At 39.4% G+C, this 26,935-nt stretch overlaps 1 protein-coding gene across 1 annotated transcript in view; it reads right to left on the reverse strand.

The window, feature by feature from the left end:
- galnt14 (UDP-N-acetyl-alpha-D-galactosamine:polypeptide N-acetylgalactosaminyltransferase 14 (GalNAc-T14)) overlaps window positions 1-26,935 on the reverse strand; it is a 232,178-nt gene that overhangs the window by 58,117 nt on the left and 147,126 nt on the right. The window contains exons 6-8 of the mRNA XM_005929923.3: window positions 15,587-15,708; window positions 10,872-10,959; window positions 7,823-7,907 (exon numbers count right to left, since the gene is read on the reverse strand). Coding sequence (XP_005929985.1) covers window positions 7,823-7,907; window positions 10,872-10,959; window positions 15,587-15,708 — 295 coding nt within the window. The remainder of the gene's footprint in view (window positions 1-7,822; window positions 7,908-10,871; window positions 10,960-15,586; window positions 15,709-26,935) is intronic.

Raw genomic sequence — 26,935 nt, forward strand, 5'->3', positions numbered from 1 at the left:
CACACCTGATATAGGGTGTTGATGTCATTAGACCACACCCCTTCTCATTACAGAGATGCACATCACCTAATATGCTTAATTGGTAGTAGGCTTTTGAGCCTAGTCAAGTCAAGTCAAGTCAAGTTTATTTATAGAGCACATTTAAAAACAACCAAGGCTGACCAAAGTGCTGTACAGTAAATACAGATAAAAATACAATAGAACACAATTTCGTAGTAACACCTCGCTGATAAAAATAAAATAAAAATAAATAAAACAAATAAATTAAACCTTTCTAAAAGCCAATGAAAAGAGGTGAGGCCTATACAGCTTGGAGTAAGACAACATGCATGAAGAGGATGATGTGGACAAAATACTCATTTGCCTAATAATTCTGCACTCCCTGTACACATAAAAAATTAATTACAGAATTAAAGACAGCAGAGAATGAAACTGAGCACTAAAAGTTTCAGACCCCTGGTTGACAGCAAAGGTTTGATTTTTTTTTTTTTTTATGTTGCAGTAAGTAAGTACCAAAATACATTTACAGTGTTTATCATCAATGCAGAGGAGAAAACAGGACATGCAGGATAAATATGGGAAAATGTGGTGCAGCAGAAGTTTTCAACTATACTGCAGCTGGCACATCCACTAAATATTGTAGTAAAGATATTATATGGATGGATAGATGGTGATTTTATGCACGCAGTTTTTATGTTATTACTGAGACGGCTGCTAAGTGGTGAAACTTGTTTCTAGAAGTAAATTAATACTAGATGGAAATGTTTTTTAAAAAAAAGTGGTGAAAAGCACCCCAACTCATCTCCTCGAGTATCTGTGTTACAGGTTACAGTGCATATATATGACGTATGTGGTTGAAAAGGTTAGGGTTGGAGGCTTTGAAATACATAATGCCAATCATGGTCTTCATACGTATAGTTTGAAAATGCATAAATGGTAACTCCTGGTAACGAGGTTGACATGGCAGATAAAAGCATTGCATTGACTTGCAGGTAGAAACCATGACAGTGAACAAGCTACAACCTTTCCACAATCTTTCTACATCCATCTCCAAAAAACAAACACAGGGACACACACACACACACGCACCATATGTGATTGCCTGCCCCGCTGCCTCCACCAAAACATAAAAATAAAAACCATGCATGAAGTCAGGCAGTCATAAGTTGGCACAGCAGCAAATCTGGGTTCCTGCCACCAATCTGACTTATGACGAAGGAGCAGTGCCAAAGTTTATTATTTATAACCGTGCGTGTGTGTTTGCTCTGTGGCTCTTGTGGCTTCCCTTTGTTTGTTTGTTCATCTCTCCACAGCAAATGATTTGTCAGGCATCGATGATTTGAGGTTTTGTAAACTTTTAGCGTATTAGGTTTTTCATCACAGCCAATGTGTCCTTATGCAACCTGCTTTCATTTCCAAGGCATCAAGCTCAGCAGTGCAGGGTTGGTGTTGTGAATGGGCGGATTTTAGTCTAAACCACAATGTTTCACTAAATTTAAACTAAACTTGAGTAGATTTAAGTGCCAGTGTCGAACCACCAAAGGAGCCAAAGATTTCTTGTGCTTCTGAGAGTTAGTTTATGTGTCTCTTGCTTTTAGTTCAGCTTTAGATGACGTCAGGTTTGTTAGTTCCCCTTTGTGTTCTCATGATGTTCCTTCAGTCTTCTCGCTCTCTGTTTTTCCTTTTGTCTGTTTGTGTCAAGTTAGTGCTGTCTCCCCATTCTGCTGTGACTCTCTTCCATATTTTATTTTGGCGACTGTTGTTCCGTGTGTTGGTTCCCCCGACTCATTAAGTTAATTATTCTCAGTTGTGTTCCCACCTGTTACCTCTGCCCTCGTTATCCTGTGTGTGTGTGTGTGTGTGTGTGTGTGTGTGTGTGTATTGTCTCAGTCTTGCTTTGTTGCATCGTCCTTCATGGTTGTTTTTTTTCTTGTGAATAACTCTTGTGAGTTAACAGCATTAAAGCAGATTTTTGAGTTTATTCAGGACGATCACATATGGAGAAACTAAAACTATTGCAACAAAAACGAAAGAACACTAAATGTTAAAGCAACACAGGAAAGAAAGAGAAGACACTGGAAACACGGAGACTAACCTAAACATAGTATGGCAAAGTGGTGAACAGACAGGGAAACACAGGGAGGCTAGAATAACAAATAGATTCAAATCAAAACTTAAGCATCATATCACAAAAAACTCAGCATCACTCAAAACCACAGAAACTTAACTAAAAGACAAAAAAGAAAAGAAAAGTTCATTTTATATAAGTTTGTTTAGTAAGTACACAATATTGTTTCAATTATTTATATTTTTTTCCACACAGTTTTAGTTGTTAGGTTTAGAAAATAACAATTTTGACTAATTGTTCACTTGGGTTTGGCAACTAAACTACTTGGCAGTGTTTAGGAAAAAGAAAATGATTTGGATAAAAATAACAGTGTAATTAAAGGTTAGAAGTCAAACGTCTCTTTCATTATATATATATATGGCCTCAGTCAACACCTGTCTGAGAAAGGCTGGAGGTTTTACTTACATGACCTTAGGAGGCTGCCTCTGTAAACAGCAGTTATTTTAACCCAATCAAAATTGACCGCTATTGTTATTTTTCTGATGAGGTCAGCCTGCCACAACCCTGCTGAGGTCACTGCAGTAATAAAAGGTCAGAGTAGGATGATTAATTTCTTACTGATTTCTGAACTGCATTTTTTTTTATTCTAGCAGTGGTGGGGCACATCAGCACTGCCATTAATCACAGCACCCCACAGAAAATTACATTTTGTAGACATAGAAGCTTTTTTTAAGCACTACTCTGACAGTCTGTGATTGTGGGCCATTACTGCCATTTTAAATTAATTATGTATTGGGGCTTTTTATTATAAATTAGTCTACATGCAGTATAGCACATAAGGTAACCAACATTAGTTAGTCAGCTGCATTTACTGTGGTCTATTTGGAATTTTATGAATTCAGCAGTTTTTTTCTAGTACTGGTTCACAACAACACATCTCGATGCACTTTTTATACTAACGTAATGATCCTGCAATATTAAAGAAAGAAACCCAATGATCTGATGGGTGATACCGATTAACAAGCACTTGAAAATGGGGGAGAAAGAACTCCCTTTTTACAGGAAGGCACCCCCAGAAGAACCAAGCCCAGAGAAAAGCAGCCACCTACTATGTGTGGTTGGAGGTTGACGGTAGATTATAGTTAATGGAATTCAACGCTGGCATTTAAATGTATAGTGGCTTAAAAGAAGGCAGAGATTCAGAAGAAGTGCTCAGACCATCATGGCAGCTACCACAACAGACTGAGCCTATAGCATCATGATGAAGGATGGTTCAGGATCACCTGATCCAACAGTAAGTTTAAGCTTTATGAAAAAGGAACCTTTTAAGAACCTCTTAACAATGTAGTGTATGCTGTACAGTGTAGCGAGGAATGCCCAGACCTCTACATTGGAGAGACCAAACAGCCACTTCATAAACGCATGGTACAGCATAGAAGAGCCACCTCCATGGGACAAGACTCGGCGGTCCATCTGCATCTAAAGGACAAAGGTCACTCCTTGGAGGATGCCAATGTTCACATTTTGGACAGAGAGGACAGGTGGTTTGAAAGAGGAGTAAAAGAGGCCATCTATGTCCACTGTGAGCGACCATCTTTGAACAGAGGCGGTAGTTTATGACACCAACTGTCTGCCATCTACAATCCAGTTTTGAGATCCCTTCCCAGACGCCTTAATGCCCACTCACATCCTGGGCCGTCTGACCTCAAGAAGTCACATGATAGGGTGGGCCTAGGTTTCACAATTAGCTCATCGAAACCTTGGCTGATTTTGACCTACACCCGTTTTCACACCTTGGCTCATTTGATTAGGTAGAGGATAATTAGGGGGTCCATTGTCCCTCTCGGGGGCTAATGAGGTCTGATAAACTTACATGCATTCATAATAAACAACCTATAGAGAAATTTAGACTGTAAAGACAAAAGTTTAAGCTCATTGTACAAAAACAAGATATTCATTATATATACTTCATATTATACATATATCATTACTCTATATATTTGAATAGAACATACATAACAAATACAAAAATTCCACAAAGAGAAGGATGACAATGGGTTCAGGTTTTTTTAATAAAAGCAGAAAAATGGGCCTGAAAGGCAAAATCAATAGATTTTTGTTTTTAATAACTTCCCAAAGGCAAATGTAAACACATGAAAAACTATTGCACACTGAGGAATGCGTTGCTGGAAGGCATAGCTGCATTTCTATTTGCCAATGTGGACTTAATAAAAGGAAATATTGGGTGTAAATTTTGATGCTGTTTTAGTTTTATGCGCCTCAGTTTTCCACCATTTCTTTGACCTCTCTCTGTCTGTATGTTTCTAAAACGTTTATGCACAAAAAAACACAAAAGTGAAGAAAACCTTCACAGTTTAGCTTTAAAAGTATCAATAATAAGAAAATAATAAGAAATCTGGTTTGAAATGAGTAACAAGCACATGAGTGTGGCAAGTTTATTATAAGATAAAATAAAAAGTATAAATAATTGGACCAAAAAGCAATTCCAACAAAAATATTATAGAAATGGGTTAAAAAGGGAATTTGAAGGTGGTACAATTTGGTGTAGCAGAGAAATATTACTTTGCTAAGAATAAGTGAGGTGAGCTATATGGTGAAAGACTGCAGGGGTTTGGGTTTGATTCCACCCGGACTGTTTTCTAAAAAAGTTACATTTGGTGAGCAATATTAAAAACCACCATCAGCTTACGTTTAATTTAAAGTCTGGTACCTTTGACCTAACAGTGCCAATGGATACTACAGGCTGTTCTGCATCTGCATCATCAATTACTATAAATCACACTACTGCAAACTCCACAGTTCCATAATCTGCACCTACTGTCTAGTATAACCTTTGGCAAAAGTACACTATCATCGTTTTTAAAAAATAATATAAATTTAATCAGAACATCACAACTTTTATATAAAATATCAACTTTTTTGTTTGTATGTATGCTTGGTGGTATTTGTTGAGCTGTTTGAAATTACCAGCCACTCTGTAGGTACGGACATTTTCCCAGATTAACTTTGTTGACATCAGCAAGCATGAACACATGACAGGGACGACAAGAGGACAACAAGTCTGTGATCAAATGAGCACAGACAGGACCATAGGGTGACACTACTTTCTGATTTGTTGAGTATCTCAATTGCATCAGTGGGAAGGGATACCGGGATGCGTCAGATGAAAAATTAACTAAGCTGGTAACACGTATCAATTTGCCAATAGCACAGATGTAGCATGAGTCATCTTTAAATGTAGCAAACCTGCAAACGCAGCATCCAAATAACTGGTGGCTGTGGTAGAGAGGAGGCCACTGAAAGAACTGCCATTAATCCAGGCCACCCACTGAACCACTTACTGGAAAGGCAGAGCTTTCTGTAATAACATTTTCAGCTTTCAGCTCCACTGCCAAATGACAGAAATACTTTTACCTCACACCACAACACCTGTATTCATTTTCTTTAGATTTTTGCTCCTTGTTGTATTATACTCTGCCTTTTTACATGGCATTATATTATCTTATTTATTGTTTTATGCAGTGGGTGCTTTCTAAAATCGAATTGTCCTGATTTCCTTTGCATAACTTTTACCTTACTGATAGCGTTGGTGTTACGGTCATTGTGCCTGCTCGGTGTACTTTTACAACTATAAGTAAAATGAATTGATGCAGCTTGGTAATGAAAAAATCAACCACCCACATCACCAATAACCTTTTGCAGTACCAGCCATGCTCATTTTAATTATTCAGTTAATAGTAGCTCGTGTATCTGCAGCAATCCTGGCAGCATGACTGAGGAGGGCACGGTACGACTTTGAGGAGTTACACTCGTGTCTCTTTGGAAGCAAAAGGGGGTCATTCATCACCTCGCACAGCTTACTTTAAGTGTGATCCCACTGGAAAACCAACAGAAATGTGTTGAGGATATTCTGAACTGCCACGTACTGTGCTAACCTGCTCTAACACCTTGAGAAAAGATTGAATTTATTTACCACTTGTCCTTTAAACATATTTATAATTTATCCCATGTTATTTTACAGTTGGCCATAATGCTGATCTTACATCCAAAACAGGTGTGGGGGAGGGGGGAGGGGCCGGCCCAGCACTTCCTGTTTATATGGGGTTTATATCATGATGTCATTGATTGCATCATTGGGCGACTGTGGCTCAGGGGGTTGGGAAGCGTATCTGTAACCGGAAGGTCGCCGGTTCGATCCCCGAGCTCTCTGTCCTGATCATTGTGTCCCTGGGCAAGACACTTCCCCTACTGCCTACTGGAGTTGGCCAGAGGGGCCGATGGAGCGATATGGCAGCCTCGCTTCTGTCAGTCTGCCCCAGGGCAGCTGTGGCTACAACTGTAGCTTGCCTCCACCAGTTGTGAGAGTGAATGAATAGTGGCATTGTAAAGCGCTTTGGGTGCCTTGAAAAGCGCTATATAAATCCAATCCATTATTATTGGGTACAACCAAATGGTTTTTCCTTTTTGCATAGTGAAGTTGTTTACTTTTCAAACCATTTATTTGTGTAAATGAGTTTGTAAATTAGATGAATAATCTTATTCCTGTTTCTTTGTTTACATTTCGTTGTTTGGTTTAGCCTTTTTTTTAAACAGTAGAGACTAATGAGGTTCAGGTGTGTGTAAAATTGTGTAAAATATAAAAGTGAGATTTTGACAACAGAGGTCGTTTTAAGATGGCAGAATGGAGATGCCAGAAAAAAAAATACACTAAAAAGAAATTTGACCAGTCTGCTGATGCTGTCTACTTATCACCTTCCTTACCATTTGCAATACTTTACCTCACATAAAGACAAATAATTTTGCACTTTTATAACTGTGGCTACAATCCTCCATCCACGTGTATGTTTCTAATTTGGCACAGAGATTCATAATATGATTCAAAGTAGCTTGATTTCGTTATGCAGCCTGTAAATGTGGTCCAGTGTATGGTTATAATTATAGATGAGTAAGGAGGGCTGGATCTATCCAAATCCAGCCCTCCTTGTTTTGTCTTATGGTCATGTTATATTTTAAGATACTGAGTTGTTCTGCTTTATTGAAGCTCTTTGTTATAGGTTGTTGTCCTTTCCAACATTGGGGATAAGCAAAGCAGATTATTTTTACTTTATCTGCTTTTATCTTAATTGGTTATTAATGAAAGCTGCTAGAATGTTATTCCAGATCATTCTGGCCCACTTTAACCTCTGCTTGTAGACAGAAATATGTTATTGGTGGAGTTAAATACTGCTAAAAATGTTGAGTCAAATATTTTTTCTCCTGCAGAGTCCCTCATAATAATTATGCTGTATGGATCAATCACACACACACACATAAAAATACACACACACTTTATTTAGCAACAAGTAAAACCCTGCACTCAAGTCTGTAAAACGATACATATGAAAATGTTATCTATTTATTTCACCGTCAGCATCTTCTGGATTTGGTGAAATTTTAAAACATTTACTCTTCAAGTTTTTAATGAACTTAATTGTTCAGAATTCATCCTAAGAAGACAACTAAACCCGTGCTATTACACTTTTTCCTTTTTATCCTTTCATCAGACTTCAGTGCATCTCTTTCCTTTTGTCTCCTCACTCCCCCTCTTGTCCTTTGTTCCTACTCTTTAACCTCCTCTTCTCTGCCTTCTCTGTTTCCAATTGTCTGCACTTACTTAATGAGCCCTGGGTTCAGAATCTATACACCCACAGTTATACATTTTAATGTTTGAGTTTTTGTGTATGCGTGCATTACTTGATTGGCTGGGTCGGGTCAGTCCGGCGGGCTCTCTGTTCAGGCGACAACTGCTCCCACTTAAAATGGAGACTCCAATCAAAGCCTGAGGGAGAACAACAGAGTAAAGAACATGCTTTAAATAATACTGAGTACAGAGGCTACTGTGCTGTACCAAAACATCAAGGTCACTGTTATGCTATGCTTTCTTTAGAATATGTATATAAAATAGTTAATGAAAAGACAAATAGAGATATATTTTATTTTTCTGATACTAGAGGAAAAACTTCAGCAAAGAAAATGTTGTGTTGGCTTGTGTAGTTTTTTGTGTGCTTACAGTCCACCAGGTCAAGGATTAGCTACTCCCCCTCCACTCTCTGTTGGTATGTCTTTAGACTTCAACATGTGTGTGAATGTCAGGATCAATGCAGATGGATCTGATGACCGTCTTTTTTATGATTTCAGCGACAGGTTCATCTATAATTAAAATGCTCTTTATAAGCATGACTATCGCTATCGATTCTCCTTCCTGTGTGATTGTGCGTGCACAGTGGACAGCCCTATTATCTGCATTGATTGGCGGACTGCTTTCACCAAGAAAATAAGACTGGTAAAAGAGTCTAATGGAAGGAGAGAGGTACTATGAAGTCAACAGATAAAGTGGGAGGTAGTGCAGATCGCAGACAGAGAACACAGTTATGTGTTGTTCTGGCTTTTTTTCAGGCCGTTTAGCTTTAGCTCATCTGCGAGTATAATCCTGCTGAGCTAATAGAAATGTTCACTTTCTACATTTATTCAAGTTACTAATTTAATGTTTTAAAAAGCATTTACAAAAGCATGATGGTCTTAAAGATGATGTCAGGATCCTGATGGCAGCAAACGAACTGACTGATATCTAAGAATTTGATATCAACAAATTAAAAGGACTGTGTTAACTGTTCAAAGAGTCATTTTATGTGCCTACACTTTAAGCACATTTCAAAGCTGTGTGAGAGAACCCTACTGTGCACATATAGACAATGCTGGGCAAGAGTCTTGAGCCACCCCTCATTTATTGAGATTCTCTATTTTCTAAAAATAGAGAATATGTTCAGGGATTTATTTAAAAGTGCACATATACATGGAAAAACAGTATACAAGGCAATCGCTGACTGGCAGAACCAGGCTCAGGGAGGGCCAGCCATCTGCCACGACTGGTTGGAGTGAGAGATCGGTCTCTCTTAGGTATCTTTCTTATTATTTCTATTAGTAGTCTTCAGGAATAGTTCCCCAGGCTTCCTGAAGGACATTTCAAAGTTCTTTGCATGTTTGCTGCCTTTTGTTCTGTTTTCTGTCAAGATGACCCTTATTACTTAAATAATGTAGAGGTCTGGGGAGGCCAATCCATGCTGATAGTGGTCCATTGTGTGCTTTTACTGCTTTGGCTGTGTGTTTGGAATTATTGTCATGCTAAAAAATACCATAAGACCTGTTTCCACTGATTTTCAGTCCAGTTCTTGTGTAACTTGGCACAGCTTAATCTTTCTTTCATGTTTTGATCTGTCACAGAAAAAACAGGGTGTGAGGGGGAGGCTCCCACGCTCCCTGTTTGTCATCAAAACGTGATGAAATGTCAACTCTTGGTAGAAAGACAAGAGCAGCCATATGGACACGTTTCTCATTTGATGTCAAGGAAGATAAGACACGTGAAACATGTGGCGCCACTGTCACTGGTGAAAACACGACAAACCTTTACACTTTATATTTTAGTCAACTGAAACAACTTCAGTCTAGTCTACTATAATCTTATCATATTTAATCGACTAAAACTAAACTCAAACTAAAATAATCTAGAAGCTTAAATTATGACAAACACTAAATCAAAGTTTGCACACAACACCAGTTCATTCTTTGAATGATTCATAAAATCATTAAGAAACAAACAAAAGAAAGAAAGAAAAACCTAAAAAAAAACCAAACAACGATAAAAATACACTGGAAATAGTCAGGTAAAGCGACTGGACTGGACTGAAGATGAGTGACAAAGCAGTCAATATGCAAAGAAACACTTTAAAAGTCCTTCAGAAAGCCTGGAGACCAATTGCTTTAAAGACCACTTTAAAATTACAAGAAGGTCGGGATCCTTGGATACAAAATATGAAGATGTGATCATTCTTTCACAGCTTGCATGCAAACTGATTCTTGTGTTGGATTAGTGCTGTGTCCTAAGTCTTTTTGACCATCACAGTTCTCTGAAACTCCATGTTTTTCACAGAGTTTGTGTTATATAGGTAAGTGAACATCTGCAGTCCACAGCTGAATGCCATGCTGTAGTCAATTAATCAAACAATTGAAAAGTTGGGGATGTCATTGGGGGACATTTTCTGAGAGTAACTAAATATGCAAAATTCCACCTGGTAGCCTTTTTTGTCTTAGAAGAATTATTAACAGAAAGACAAAACTATGATAAATAATAATAAAAGGCGTTTCGTTCTTTTATTTGGAAATATATTTAGATTCATGCCTCTGCTTTTTCAACATCAAACAGCATTTGAGACATTTGAGACCTTAAGACTGTTGTAGTTTATTTCTTAAAAATAAACAATTAAATTTGAGAACATAAACCTACAGTCTCTAGTTCCCTTTACAATGATGGAAAGAAAGATGGTGCACTCGCTGCACAGTTTAAAACCAAGACATCAGCACTTATCTGTGTAGAAACTGGGCAGAAAAAAGGGCAACTCTAACAAAATCTGAATATTCAAGGACACACGGTTGAGGGACTTTAGTGCACATTTCAAAGATAAGATGATTCAAGGACAGCAACTATTCTCGAGGGGTCCAATATGAGCGAATAAGAGTCACTGCTAGAAGAAGAAGAAGAAGAAGTAGGAAAAAAAAAAATCTCAAAGCATTTAATGTTCACAGCAGCCAGAGAGAACAGGTTCATGAACTCATCACAAACTTATCATCAAGGGCCACCTCATAAGTCAGAAACCCAAAAGGGTTTCTCTCTGTCATCAAAACACAACCCAAAGGTGCCTCAGAGACGTTTGTTTCTGAGTGTAGATGGAAGAAAGTGGTTGTGTACCTCCACGGAGATCGGCAGAGGCTGCCACATAAGCAAACGTATCCATGTTGATGATGTCGATGACTGGGCTAACCACTCGAGACGGGTCCTGGAGACACAAAAAGAACCGCACACATTTATGCTTAATTAGGGCTTCAGATTAATTTTTTAAAAAGTGTAATGCAAGGGAAATAAAACAAGCTACCAAGCTACCAAGGAGAAAGAAGTGAATGTGTTTCTGCTTTCATCACCAAATTCTGTTCGAATAAATGAGGCGCTCAGTCCAGTGTGTTCATCTGTGTGTGAAACAGACTGTAAACTCCAAGGTCATTATACTGCACTTCTCCGAAAGGGAATTTCAGTCATTCAGCAACAATCATGCAGACAGCAAATGTAGCAAGGTGAGATTGACCACTACCTCTGTTGACTTTAATTCAGTGCTACTTTATTCCCTTCTCTGTCATTAATGTCAGACCACTGAGCAACATGAAATGAAGAGATACAGAAAATGCTTTTAGGTGACAACACAATTTATTAAGAAGCAGCAGAGAAAATGAGTAACACATCAATAGGTTACTGGAGGTAAACACGAGGGCTGTGTAGAATTCAATATTTTAGTTTGCGAAGTTCAATACGGGCTCTGGTATTTCATTTCACTTGTGTTAGGGCTATATTGGAATTGACGAATAAAGAAAGGTCTGACACCTAGCTATCCTGATGGAAAGCATTGTCTTCGTCTTACTACAACAGCAAAGCTGGCTGCATAATTTTTTGTCAAGTGATGTTTGAGCACAGTGCATATTTAGAGCATGACATTGACTGTGCTATATAAAAGACTGATATTACTAATACATGTTTTTAATTATTGGCTTGCAAATCTTTTTTTTTTTTCTGTTTATTTTGGTGGATGCGACCATATTGGAGTAGAGACACAGACAAAGATACTTTTTGATTAGAGATGGGGAGAGCTAATTTACTACCTGGCTAGAGTTCAGCATGCCCCTTGTGTTCATACCTACTAGTCTTTTAAATCAACCAAATCCTTAACTTTAAGGTAAGTAATATAAAACTCCTCCTTCACAGGGCTGTCAGAAGGAAGAAAATAACCAGAGAGATCAAAACCAGAGAGATTTTGGTTGTAAGACAATGTATTTCTGCTCTAAAGCTGACCCTTTGTGTTTAAGCCAACCCCAAGTGGTTATTTAAGAAACTGAAGCTTGGCTTCATTTGCTTGACTTTTCAGCCACTGTAATTTGTATTTCTTGTGCTCTGCACGCCACTTTATTACAGTGATTTTCTGGTTTATGGCACTTTTGAGACTTTTCTGAAGTAACAACCAAGCAGCTGCCCACTCAACTCTACAGTTTGGTTCATGTGGTTCAGAGAATAAGATCCTCAGTGTAGCGCAGCAATAATTTTTAAAAAACATTTGGAAAGCACATCCTCCATCAATGAACTATTTTCCACTTTTAAACAAAGTGGTCTGGAAATGCACCAAACCTTTTTTTCCTCTATTTTTCTGGTGTTTCTTGTAATTCACCTCTACCAACTTTCATGAAATCCAGCTGGCAGTTTTCTACTAAGCTTGCTGATAGACCTCGACTCATGTCCCAGTGGAGCAACTAATCCTATAGATAGATTTCATTTCTGTATTGGAAATGAGCAAATTTATAAGCTTAAATCATGCAGACAGGATGCGGGGAAAAGGTTAGCGTGTAAAGCATTTCTAACTTTTTAAGTGAACATTTAAAGCCATTAAAAATGTAATGCTTGATATTTGTGACTGGTTGATGAGACTGTAAAAAATGGGATAATATCAAGCACCAACAAAAATTCCCGTATCCCTCAACCCTGTGTAATCGTCCATAAGGCCATAAGATACTCATGGATTTAGTTTAGTTATTGCCTCCTTAACCCTTAAACAGAGTCCTAAATCCTTTTAAAGTGAAAACTGGCAAAAATGGCTGCACTTGATTTTCCTCATATTTTTTCCTTGATGGTGCCATTTGCTCTTTACAAGGATAAAAGGTACAAAATCTCACTTGCACACACCCACACACACTGGCGCTGCCAGACTTGCACTCCCTTTTAAATCATGAAGTGTCCCTCTATTAGTTTGGTCAAACGGCTGGATGCATCTTCAGCCAGTGATATTACAGAGCAGGTGGAGCGGTTCTGGACCATTAGCTGCAGGGTCAGTGCAAGGGGACGCAAGCTGCATCCTTCTACAGCTTCAGCCACATTACAAAGCACTCTGTCTGCTTTAATAGCTGTTAGGGTAATGACACTGTGCAGCACTCAGGGTGAAGCATCACGACATTACTGTCGTAACCGGATAACTGTTATTTTCAAATCACTCTGGAGCATTTTCTTAATTTTAGCCATTTCTTTTTTTTCTTCCTTCACCTGAATAGAAATGAGAATATTTGATGAGTAAGTTGAGAGGAATCTGACCCCAAAGCAATCTGCTTCTTTTATGGTTTTGGACTCTTGTTTTTAAAGTGCAACTTTCAAACATTTATTGAATTTTACAAATGAATAAATGTATAAATGAATTATAAATGATTTTATAAATGAATATTGAATTTTAATAAATAACCTGTTTTACATAGTCGTCCTTGAGTATTTTATGCAAGCATGCAAGGAAGTTGTGTCGAGGCAGACGTTTGACTATTGACAAAATTATCATCTAAATTGTCCCTTCAGAAAACCCATTATTCCAAAACAACAAGCACTCTAGGCTTTAATGCAATTCTTTATATATTTTTAATCACTAATACCATCTTTCAAATCATTTTTTAAATCCAACAGTGCATGCAGGGAGTGCTAGTGTTAATTTTGTTCATTGCTCTTCATGTAAACAATTATTCCTAAGAAATGACTGGAAATACTAATGAAACCATCAACATATTCACTACATGTTTGGCCGTTCATTGTGATTATCGCTTTTGTTTTGCAGCTCTCTTTGATTGCACATATAGCAACAAATGAGCAATGTTGCTAAACACAACCAGGATCCTTTTATGTTGACATGCTCTGAAAATATTACTGTTAATTGGTGAACAATTACAATAAATTGTTGCCTTGGTGCTGAAAGACAAAAGCAAAAGCGGTAATGTGATAGACATGGGGCTGAGTAAATACTCTCTAAAAGCTGGGAAATTTCTATTTATTCAAATGAGAAGATGCATATTTGCATGTATTATTTCTCAATTACTTCCCTGACAATGGAATTACAATAAATTATTTATTTGACACAAAATGATTTGTTAGCATCAAACAGTAAAGTATTCAAAAAAAGGCTTTTTTGGCAAAACAGAAAAAGCTTGACAACAACTAAAAGAGAACAAAATCAAAATATATGATAAAATTGATCAGATGTGAAATACAGAAAAGCAGATAACCTGAAATTTGGACAAGACTTTAGCTCTCTATATCAATAAGACAGACAATTATTTTGCGGGTAATGTGATTTTACGGTAGCCTGGAGTTTTGACTACGCGTGTGTGTTAATCGGATCAATACCTCATACATTTAAATCTAAATATACGACTATAGAGTGACTACATAGACAGTGACAGATCACTTTTGTGCTTGAACACACACAGGCGCACACACACAAACACACACACGAATAAACCACGAGTATAAATATGGATGGTGATGGTACAGCAGCAGAAACAGATCAGACTCTCTGGTGGATTTATTGATCGCTTCTCTGCAGATTGAGATCAAAGGTCTTTAATAGCAGGCAAACAACTGTTGACTTGATGAATTGGAGAAGTTCAAGACAGGTGTTAGAATTAAAATGAACTGGAGAAGAGAGTATGCGAGGCACATGGACAGGGAAGGAGATGAGAAAGGCCATGTAACGTCGTAAAGCAAATCAAAGGAAGGTGATGGTATGTGTAAAGCCAGGGTAGGATAGAAAAGGATGCAAGAGGAAGTGGATAGGGAGATTTCAAGAGAGCAGAGAAACGAGAGAGGAAAAGAGATAGGGATAGAAAAGAAAAGTGGACGTTTCAAGAGGCCAGAAAGAAGCTGAGAGGAGGCCAGAGAAGGGAGGGGGAAAATTACGAGGAGATGTAAAGAGAAAAGGAAGAAAAGCAAAGGTGTGAGAGTAATGGCAGTAGCACAGGGAGGAAGACATGAGGTGGGGAAAGTAGAACAGAGTGCGATAACCAAAATTGTTGGATAAGAGGTGAAAACAGGAGAGGAGATGAAAATGGAAAAGAAAAGGTGCAATGGTACCGAAGAGTAAGTAAAAGTAAAGGAGACGAGAGACGGAAAAAAGGAAGAAAGGAAGAGAGATGTGACAGGACAAAGGGGAGCGGAGAAGAGGTGGTGAGAGGAGGCAAAACAAGGTGACGAGAGATTGGATGGGGAGGACAAGAAGAGCAGACACAAGCAGAGGACAGCAGACGGGAGAGTAAGAGGGGTGAAGAAGAGAGTACCGCACTTATTTCTTAATGAGAGGCAATCAGACCGGCATCTATTTTCTCTAATGGCACGATTTCACTTCGACCACTGGAGTCATCACGCAGAGGCTTTTTGTTGAGCAGTAAAGCATGCCATATTTGCAGATTGGCCTTGGTCCTATGCCTCGTGACTCACATATATTTGTGTGTATATATAGACACATCTGGAACATGAGAGGGTTGTAATTTGATAGAGAAGCTTTCAGACTCACATATACTTTGTTGCATTAGAGTTTATAAATGAACATGCAGTTACACCTCTTTGATCCTTTGCAGGAGGGGTGGCAGCCAGTCTTTGTTGACCTCACAGTGGCTGTCCAGGAAGGTCAGCACTTTGGCTCTTGCAGCGTCCGTCCCCCGCACTCTGGACCTGATGAGACCTTAAGCAGACAAATAGAAAGACAGTTTAATCTCATTCCTGTTCATGCAAAACCTTCAAAATATTAACCACATCTATTTAAAATTATAACTTTTATTACACAAGACCTAATTAACAATTGTTATTCACACTGCACTTTTAAATATCATTGACAAACTTAGGCCAGCAGTTTAAATGTTGTGGCTGATGGATATATAATAAAGGACAATGCAATTGCACCAACATGTTTTTTTAAAATAAAAAAATAAAAAAATACAAAATGAACTGAATAGAGAAGACATTTAATAGAAGGGTCTTTTGAAAAATGCATATAATCCAGATCTATAATTATTTTTGCACTGAAAACCATTTCACTGAATCACCCACTGATAAGCACATTAAGACAATGTGTCCCTGTGCATAAACAGAACCAACAGGTTTGATTTTAATTTGTCATTCATGCTTTAGCTTTTAAAATAAGGTTTGGAAAACACTGTATCTTTTCTGTAATAAAGCTTGAACCATACAAGGTACCCGGTACAGGGTGGGTGGGGGTAAAATAAATGTATAAAACTGTCATAGAGATACAGATTTATTACATGAAAGTGGTGCTGTACAAGATTTTCAACATAATTTTGACTTGTACTTAAAGTAACTATATTCAATATGTTTAATGCCACTTTTAGATTTACTATTGCATCATTAATATTATTAAAACATCTCCTTAATATTGAAATTGTTGATTATATGAAGTAATTACATATTGCTGGTAGCTTTACATAAAGCAATGCAGTTACTCCATAAAAAAAAAACTAAAAATGTTGTGGAGTGGAACAACATTTGCATTGATTAACAAAAAAATCCAAAACATTTGGAAAAACCAAAACAAAGAAAAAAACAAAGGAAAAAGATAACTATTGATAAAAATACAACTAAATAAACAAAACAATTACGGTGTTTGTGAAATTGTGAAATATAATTCATAACACTGAAAAAACGACTACAGTATGATACAATCATCAGTTCAACATGGTGTTGTTGTGCCAACTCAAAAGACTCAAAAGACTCAACAGCTTAAAACTCATCTGTTTAGACAGACATTTGGGTAATGTTAATGTAATATGTTGTCTTATTTTATATTTATATTGTACTATTGCTTGTTTGATATGCTTTTATATTTCCTCTATGTTGCTATATTGTTTGTTTGACATGTCTTCATGTGAAGCACTTTGTAACAGCGTTTTTGTCTTAAAAAGTGCTATATAAATAAATTTTACTTACTTACTTACTTACTTTTGGTTAATTTCAGTCTTCTGTAAACAACAGATCTAAATTTGTAAACAACGTAACAACATTTAATCATCCAATCACAATTAAGAAACAGCCATAATTACAGCGAGCACAAATGGTACTGATAGTGTCGATTTACTGCACCTTTCTCAGTCCCATTTACAGTCTCATACACACTTTAACATTGAAATGTTGTGTACAGTGTGCACTTGGATACCGTCGATATTGAACTTAAAGCCCTCCCAGCTTTTCTTTGCTAAATTGAAATCCTCCGCGTTGCCGTCTGAAATTGATTCTTTTCAGGGCGGCAGATCGGATAAGACAGTATATACTCAAGTTTCATGCTCACAAGCTGTGACTATCAGTTAAACACACACAACCTCCATCCGCTCGCTATAAATATACACGAAGACTTTCATCGAAAAGGCCCCACAGCAGCAGAAGAACAAGACAAAGAATATTTCAGGCACTGGTGAGAATGGAACCCGTAACCTTGGATGCATTAGTGCCTTGCTCCATTTATTGACACCACATTTCTTGCTTTCACTTTCTTTCACTTGCTCTCGCAGTCAGTCAGCAGAGGGGAAAATCGATGCAGTGCTCTTAGAGGGCCTGTCAGACATGGACACAACCTTTTAACAGGCGCATCACTCTCTGCATTTGTGTGTCTGTATGTGTGTGTGTTGGAGAACAGGTTTGCGTATCCATTTTTAAACAAGTGGGAGAGAAAAGCAAAGAAGGGAGTGGAGCAAAAGGCCAAATGTGTGCGTCAGTTAACTGCAGTTGTGTTTTAGTAAGACAAAGACAGACAAAGTGTGTGTGTTTGTGTGTAAATGAGCCTGTTAAGGAGGTCTCCCTGACGGGGTCCAGTGTTCCCCTCTATTTGGACTAAATGGTCTAATCGATACTCCCTGACACGGAGACGTAATGTGTGTGTGAGTGCGTGCACTGTTGAATATGTGTGCGGTACATGCCCACAGAGGAGTCTGCATTGTTGTATGTGTGTTATCGTGATAGTGCTGGGGCCCATTGTGAATGTGTGTGTGTGTGTGTGTGTGTCGGTGACATTGTACAAAGGGCCGTGAAGTTTCACGCGGCGCTGTTAGGCCGAGGCTCAGCCAATTAAAAATCCCATTTCATCCTCAATAAGGCTTTATTTTCTGGATGGATGGACACACACACACACACGTACCCAGACACATAAACTGGACTCACATACAAGCAGGGACACACACACACACCCACACACACATATCTGCACTGACAGAAGTGGACGCCCATTTACTTAGATACACACACACACACACACACACACACACACACACACACACACACACACATATCTGCACACACACACACACACACACACACACATACACACACACACACACACACACACACACACACATCTGCACTGGCAGAAGTGGACGCCCGTTTACTTAGATACACACACACACTCACACACACACACAGTGCATGGCGGGCTGACTTTGTACAGAGGAGAGTGTTAATCTACACCAATAACTCTTAACTGTCTCCACCTATCAGATGTGGGTCTGTGTTTGTGTAGACACCTTTTATTTGAAGCCAGTGTAGTGAGGACATCTTGGCCAGGCTTTGAAACTTTAAAGGGCTGTTTGAAGGTTAACATCTTAACAGATTAATATCAGATAAGAAAATGCATAATGTCTTTGTTAATGTGTCTTCACTATTGTACAAATGGACAGTGTTGTGTGCTATTGGACTTCTACGCTTGAGTGGATCCATTAGAGTTGTAAGAAGTGAGGGCATTTTGTCTGGCAATTGATCCAAAGAGTGCATTATGCTTGAAAAGAACTAGTTAGTACAAAGTGCCGTCTGTCCAGTTTAGCTGTTATGAATGGCCACACTTGATGGCATCATGAAAAGCCCCATGTCATTAAAAAGGATAATCATATGCTCTTCACAAAGAATTCACTATGTTGTATTTGGTTGTAGACATGAAAAGCGTGAGTGATGGCACTTTTAGAGAGAAGTTCAAACCCTGCTCTCCCTTTTCTGTGCTGCATGAATGGCATACATTGGTGTAGTTGTTGGTGTGTCAGTTTCAGAATACTACCAAAATTGCTGGCGAGATACCTTCCAAAATGTGAAGCTGGAAAGGTGTCAATATTGTTGATCACGATAGCAACTGTGACTCAAGGGGTCATCCACCAGCAGTTTTCATATTAAAGTATCCTTAGACAAAATTTCAGAAACTGCCCCGTGTGTCATTTGTGTATGAATGTATGTGTAGAGTTGGTGTATGAAAGTACAACGTGTTCTTATTCGGGACATCAAACACTACCTTTCTGCCAGAGCCACTGGCATCTTGCAGATACACAATAGGTGTCTGTCAGCAAGGTACTGCAGTAGTGAAGTGGATCTCATTCTTAAGTCTGTCCATATGGGCACTTTGAAAGAGATCCTGAGGTTGCAGTTAAATACACTGTATTAAAGCCAGACTGGTATGTCAGCCCTGCTGATACTGATATACTTACTGATATATCAGTATCAGGATTTATAACAGTGAATAAAAAATGCAAAAAGTAAAAAAGAAATTGGAGAAACAGCCTTATAGGTGTTGATACTGCATAGTTTGTCCACAAGAGGGCAATTTGCAACTTCCCTCTTGGCAACATGGGATATAGCAAATGCAATAACCAGCTGATCTGATGTACATATACGATATAAACATATACACATTTGTTTAAAACCACCAAATGAAGAAAGTGTGAGCGCCAATGGTTTCCTTCAGACGACAGTCTATTTCTGTCGTCCAAGAAGTTATGGTCATCTGAAATGACTAAAAACTATACAGTTTTGTTTTTTGGCAATTTTAATTTTAAACCTAACTAAATAAGATTCTAGCTCTTAAATGTAACCACATTTGGTTATCTAAAAGCCTGCTGCTTTGCAACGATCACTAGCTGTGGTTGCCTCCAGTGAACATGTCAACCCAGCGTGGTTCCTATTTCCATTTGTGGGATTTGTTGCATCTTAAAAGAGAGCCCTTGTGTTTCAGCATACAATATTTCAATCGCAGGTGCATCAAGGGGCCAGTGCCAATGGACTGTATATATATATATATATATATATATATATGCAAGACCAACAGTATTTAGCATTCTAGGATAAAGATGCACTGAAATTGCTTTGAGCTGTCCAAATTACCAGAACAAAAAGACTCCATATAAAGGAAATCAATTTACAATTTATCAAGCTAGGTGGGAAAATTAGAGTTCACGTCTGGAACATCTCCAGACTGGAACATGTATTAGGTAATGTCCGACGGGAAAGATTCTTAAAATTCAAATCTAGTTAGGCACCATGGCAAAATGCTAGATGGAAAAAAAAAAGATTTAGATTGTAATGCACACACATAAATCGGGTCTTTTCACACATTTCACAGTGTGTTTTTGAAGCTAGCAAGGATATTCATACAGTTGGGGGGTTAGCTTTTTAGGGCAAGTACTAAAGCACTTCATTGTTTAGATATAGTTTTTTCTAAAACAACTTGATGTTTGGATTAATGGTACATGCCAACACTGTGTTCTCACAAACGTGCACGTACAACCACCTGTGTTTGTGTGAGTGTGTCAGAGAAGACATACAGTATCAGGCTGGTGTGTTTTTTATGGCCATTAAAAAGACAATCAAGTCAGAAAGCCTGAAGCCATAAACTATTAACTAGCTGAACTGATGAACCCTGCCGATGTCTATGTGTGGGTGTGCGTGTGTGTGTCATTGTGTGATCAGCATGACTGTGCTATAATGAAATCCTTCAGTGACAGCATGTAGGACAAGTGTTCCTGTTGTTATAGAGAGAGACAGAGAGGTGAGTGAGAAAGAAAGAGGGAAACTATAAAATGCAAGCAACAGAACAGCCAAGCGAGATAAATTTAAAATATGAGGTGAAATAAAGCATCCAGCAAGAGGAAGAAAGAAGGGAGAAAGAAGAACACAGAGAGAGGTATTAGTGAAGTGGAAAGGGGACTCGTATTTTCAGACGTTTTAGTGCAGTAACCGGAGTTCAAACGGCGCTGCTCTCACCGAGGCAACAACAAGCATGTCAGAAGTGGTTTCTGAGTGTTTTTTCCTTTAGTTTGTTCCTGTGAAAAATGCTGCCATTTGATCTTCAGAAGCAATGAGATGTCTGAAAATGTTTCTGTCACTTTTCAGAGGAACTGCACTGAAAGTAAGCTGTAGCAAAAACTTGATCAGAATACTCCACAGATGATGCTCCACTAGAGGGATTTGCCTTCTGCTGTAAAGGTCCAACATCAGTGGGCGCCATTTAGAAATATTATTACTGTAAAATGGCTTGGTGCAATTAAATTCTTATAATTGCACCATGTTGTTATTTTACACTATATTTGAACTCCCCTTCATCTTTTGCAAAGTGCTTGCTATGATCCAATTAGTGTTATTATACTGTATATAAAATGCTGGCTGTAATTACTAACACCCAATAAGTTGTACATCTTTGTAACAGTGTATCACTACAGAAAAATTTCTGGTGTGCTTTACTTACAAAGTTGAAAACAATTTTTAGCAATGAACAAAAGGATCCATGTTGAATTTTACCCACCAAAAGATCACATTAAAGAGACACAGAGACACATTAAATCTACAGATGCTGCTCCCATGTCCCTCCTCTCTGGTGATCAGATTACCTTTATTTTGGACTTTTTAAACATTTTTTTCTGAAGCTGCCCTCTAATCTACCTTTACCATCATTTTATTATTACAGTTTTGGTTCTGACTGAGAAACAATTCATCCTTTTCTTTGGCTATTATTCAGATAACATCACAAACTAGTATTAATTTAAAACTGCATCAAACATTTACATCATAGGAGGAGCAACTAATACAAGCCAATCTGTGACTTTAGGACATCTGAATCCTGACTGACGTTGGTCATGACACACATTATTTTCATATTTCTTTAATTATGAGTTTGTGTCCATGAATCATTGCATTTAAGTCACTTTATGAGGCACAGCTGTTTATCTGCTTGTTAACATGGATGTTTAATCAGTCAGTTACATGTTAGCAACTCAATGCATTTAGGCAAGTAGACATTGTAAAGACAGCCTGTAGGCGTAGGCAACCTCTTAGGACATATTGGGCCTCTAAGTACCAACTGAGGATTGTTTAAGCACCACAGCCCAGCAGAGTATTGTTGCTGACTGTGTCCATCCCTTTATGACCTTAGTGTACCCATCTGCAAATGGCTTCTTCCAGCTGGATAACGTGCCATGTCACAAAGCTCAAATCATCTCAAACTAGTTTATTAAACATGACAGGAAGATGACTGTGCTCAAATGGCCTCCACAGTCACCAGATTTCAATCCAATAGAGCACTTTTGGGATGTGGTGGAAGGGGAGATTTGCATAATTGACGTGAAGCCACCTAATCTGCAGCAACTGTGTGATGCCATCATGGCAGTATGGACTAGCCTTTTTCTGGCCACCTTGCTCAATCTGTGCCATGAAGAATTAGCATCACTATTCTACTTCTAAAAATAATGAGCATCGGCTAAACTGTAAACAGTCAATTCATTCAAGGTCACATGGGTGGAATTAAATATCTGTACTGTTCTGAATTATTTAAAATTATTCTCTATGGAATGGAGTAACACTTAAAACAAAGCTCTAAATTATTCTGACCTTTCTAACCTTTTAATGACATTCTTTCCACTTTTGGAGATGGTCTGTCCAAATTAAATCAAAATGATTTGCATCATTAGAATATGTTTAAATGTCTTTTCATACTGACCATTTCAGGGAAGACCATCATCATACTCTCAACGTATTAGCCAAGCTGTGCTGTGCTTATCCAACAGAATTCATATTATTTAAGTCTTCATCTGCAACCCTTGCATATGTTTGTATTGTTTTAAGGGAATCGCCTACCATTGCAATGCAGATGATAGACAGTTGCACCTTTCTGCTAAGCCCAACAACTCAACAGTCTCTCCTACCTTTTCTGCCATTACTAATTGGATGTATACAAATTTTCTATATCTCAATTCTAGTAAAACTGAGGTTCTAGTGTTTTGGACCTGCCAGTTTCTCTAAGGAAGTCACCCATTCTCATTTACGTCACCTCAGAAATACTGCTAAAATAAAATCTTTACTATGATTCAATCATCTGATGCTTTTGAAACACATTTTAATTTCCCCCACTTTGATTACTGTAACCCACTTTTCACATATACCTCTTGATCCTTTGTAGCGCATCTCCCATTGTTGCAGAAAGCAAGGCTGCTAACAAAAGCTAGCCACCACTCACATATCAAACATATTCTTGTTTATCTTCACTGGCTCCCAGTAAAATTCAGAATCCACTTTAAAGCCCTATTATTAACTCATAAAGCTCTACATGAAGATGGACTGGCTTATATATCAGAATTACTTAGACCTTACCACAGCAGCCAACTTCTCAGATAATCTCATCAACATCTTCAAAAAAAATTGTTCCACACACTAAGTAAAACCAGAGGGGATCAAACTTTTGACGGTGTAGCTCAGAAAGTTTGGAACAGCCTCCCTCAGCCTATCAGGTCTGTTGAATCTGACTTGTGTTAATCAACTGCTGAAAACTAATTTTTATAGGTTAGTGTTCCCTTAATCTTTCCCCCTTATTTTGTGCCACAATGTACATCTATTTTCATTTGTATGAAAGTGCGTATGTTGGAATGAATGCGTGACCCTGTAGTTCATTATGTCTGTCTTATGGAACATGCATGCTTATTTTTATTGTGTGGCTTTTACTCAAACTGTGAAGCACTTTCTAACTGTGTTCTCAAAAGCGCTATACAAGTAAAGCCATTATGTTCTATACTATTTTGTAAGTCTTTAAAGCAGCTACCTGTCTGCTAGGGGTGCAACGATACTCGTATCAATATTGAACCGTTCGATACAGTGCTTTCGGTTCGGTATGCATATGTATCGAACAATAAAATTTTTAAATTTATTTGATCAACTTTTCTTCTGACGATGCTGTCTGTGTTGAGAGCTCAGTGGATCTGCGTTCGACTACTCCGCCTAGGCTGCACTGTCGAGCTAGCAAGACAGAAGCTAAGCTTGTTGCAACATGGCAAATTGAACCTCCCCCACCCTCATTCAGATCTGGCCTTTGGAACTATTTTGGTCTTCATGTGAAATATGACCCTGAAGGTAAGCGCGTCATGGACAAAAGTAAAACAGTATGTCGGATGCACCACGTCCCCCGTCCCCTTCTGGCTGCCTCTGCCTCAATTTTATCCCACAACTTAGACATTCACATTACTCACACTCTCATTACACATACATATAGGATCTTGGGGGTGGGCACGATACACGGAATCCAAATTACCATCAGGGTGTACACCTCACCCCTGGCGTCGTTGCCCACCTCTCAATTTTAAATACACGTAGACATTGAGGGCTAGTCAGGAGGGGCTATGCGCTTACCTGCTGCTCTCTGGCAGGTAGCTCCATGCCCTCCTGGGTTTTAAATGCACCTTAGAACACACATGCATCAACACTACAATGAGCGGGTGGAGGGAGGTTTGGAGTCTTCTCTCACCCCCGTTCTCTGCGGCCTGCTGGAGCGGGGGGGCTAGGAGGAGGAGTTGGCCGTCCGACTGCGGTCTGGAGTGTGGGGCCTCCCTGCTGCTGCGGAGTCGGGGCGGTCTGCCTCTCCCCACCGCAGGGAAAAGGGTAACACCACCTGGGTCTGGGTGCAGTTCCCCCCTCCAGGGGCAAGGGTACCTAGACCCGGTTCGTAGAGTACGCTTGGGGAGTGTGATCGTGTGTACAGCGTCTCTTTATGTCTGTCTCCACGTTGGTTGAGTGTGGAGTAAGTGCATATGAGAGCATGAGGGTGGGAATGGATGTTTGTATCTGTGTGTGCCTGTATGTCTGTGTCTATATGTCAGGTTGGGTATCAGACGCCACCTCTCTGGGGACATCTCAGGCCCTCCAAGGTTTGGAGGCCTATCTCCCCCCTACCACCACTTCCCCTGCCAGTGGCGGACTCCCTCAGACATCGGTGCGTTGGTGGTTCTTTGTGTCGGGGATGGGCGTCCAGGTACACACCGGCTCACTCCTTGGCGGCCGCTTATCGGGGCCTGGAGCCTGGGGCTCGCTCGGGCCACTTCAGGAGGTGGGGTGCCCCCGGCCTCTCGGCCTGGGGCTCGGTCACTCAGGCACAGCTGGCTGCCGGCGGAGCTCACGGGCGCGTCACTGCAACTCCCCCCTGGCTTCTGCTCCGCGGCTGCTGAGTGAGCCCTCATCTGGGACTCTCCTCAGCTCTTTACTGGGACAGTGGCGCGGCTGCCCCTCTGTTGGTCTTCCTTGGTCTCTTGTGTTCTGGGGGCCTCTGGATGTCTGGAGTTTTGATCTCCTCCATACCTGCTTCATGCCCTGGTGGACGGGGCTGTGGCCCCCCCACACCCTCTAGCAGATCATTACATGAAGGAACCTTTTAAATACAAGCACGTCCATGCTCACAGGTGTACACACGGGTGATCACACACACAAACTACACCCTTTTTGGCTCCTACCTCAAAGCACACTGTGCGCTGTCGATCTTACGTGCTGCACAATAATGTTTAATATTTAGTATTTACTGTCATATTCCCATATATCATTGTGATGTTGTTTATTGTATTGCTCTTGTTCTCTTCTGCTTGTTTTCTTTTTTCTTTCTCAACAGGTGATCCAGGTGATCGATATATGTATTTTTTTTCTCTGCTTATTCTGTTGGTTTTTGTTTTTTGCCCTTCTCCCCCGTCCCTCTTCTCAGCTGTTTCTCTTTCCCTCTTTCTTTCTCCCCTTCTTTCCCCCAGTCAAGTCTGTCCCGTATTCAGCAAGTGAAAATAAAATAAACAATAAAAGGTGAATCAAATGGACCATTACGGCAAGGCTGGGATGGTCAATTTGGTAAAGTAAATCCGTTGGGCATCTTTCTTTGCCTTTAGACAACAATTCTGATGGCAAAAGAGCCAAACGGGACAGGCAAAAAAAAAAAAAAAAAAGGAGATTTGCCGTGTTGTGGCGTTAACGTCATTTCAGATTAACGCTGACAGCACTAGTGGGAACACAATGAATATGACTGCACATTTACGCCGACATCATCCTAGTGCAAAGACAAGTGGAAGCAGACAAAAACAACAAGCACGCATGCTACAAACTTTACCCGAGTCATTTAGACAGCCGTTAGCACATGATTCTCCTTATGGGGACCTGATATGTTTAATATGCTGCTGAGAGTATACCCCAGAAGAAGTGTATAGTATAGCTTTTATTTTGGAAAGAGCCATTTCTCTGTAATAAACTCTCTTTTCCAAAGATGAGTGATTTCTCGATCAGATAGATTTATTATTTTATCCCTTTGTTGTTTCAGCAACATTAAATTTAAAAACTGTACGTTGGAGTTAAAATATATATCCATCCATCCATTCGCGTCCGCTTATCCTGTTCAGGGTCGCGGGGGGCGCTGGAGCCTATCCCAGCTGTCATAGGGCGAGAGGCGGGGTACACCCTGGACAGGTCGCCAGTCTGTCGCAGGGCCAACACACAGAGACAGACAACCATTCGCACTCACATTCACTCCTATGGGCAATTTGGATTAACCAATTAACCTATCCCCACTAAGTGCATGTCTTTGGACAGTGGGAGGAAGCCGAGTACCCGGAGAGAACCCACGCAAACACGGGGAGAACATGCAAACTCCACACAGAAAGAACCCGGCCTGATGGGAATTGAACTCAGTACCTTCTTGCTGTGCGGCAACAGTGCTAACCACCGTGCCACCGTGCTGCCCCTTTAAAATATATATTTATAATTTTAATAAATGACAAATTAAAAAAGCATGAACATTTTCTTGTATCGAAAAAATATTGAACCGTGACACCAAAGTATCGAACCGAACTGAACCGTGAATTTTG

The sequence above is a fragment of the Haplochromis burtoni genome, unplaced genomic scaffold (genome assembly GCF_018398535.1).
Source record: "Haplochromis burtoni strain Fernald_Lab_line unplaced genomic scaffold, NCSU_Asbu1 Contig_126, whole genome shotgun sequence".
Taxonomy (NCBI): domain Eukaryota; kingdom Metazoa; phylum Chordata; class Actinopteri; order Cichliformes; family Cichlidae; genus Haplochromis; species Haplochromis burtoni.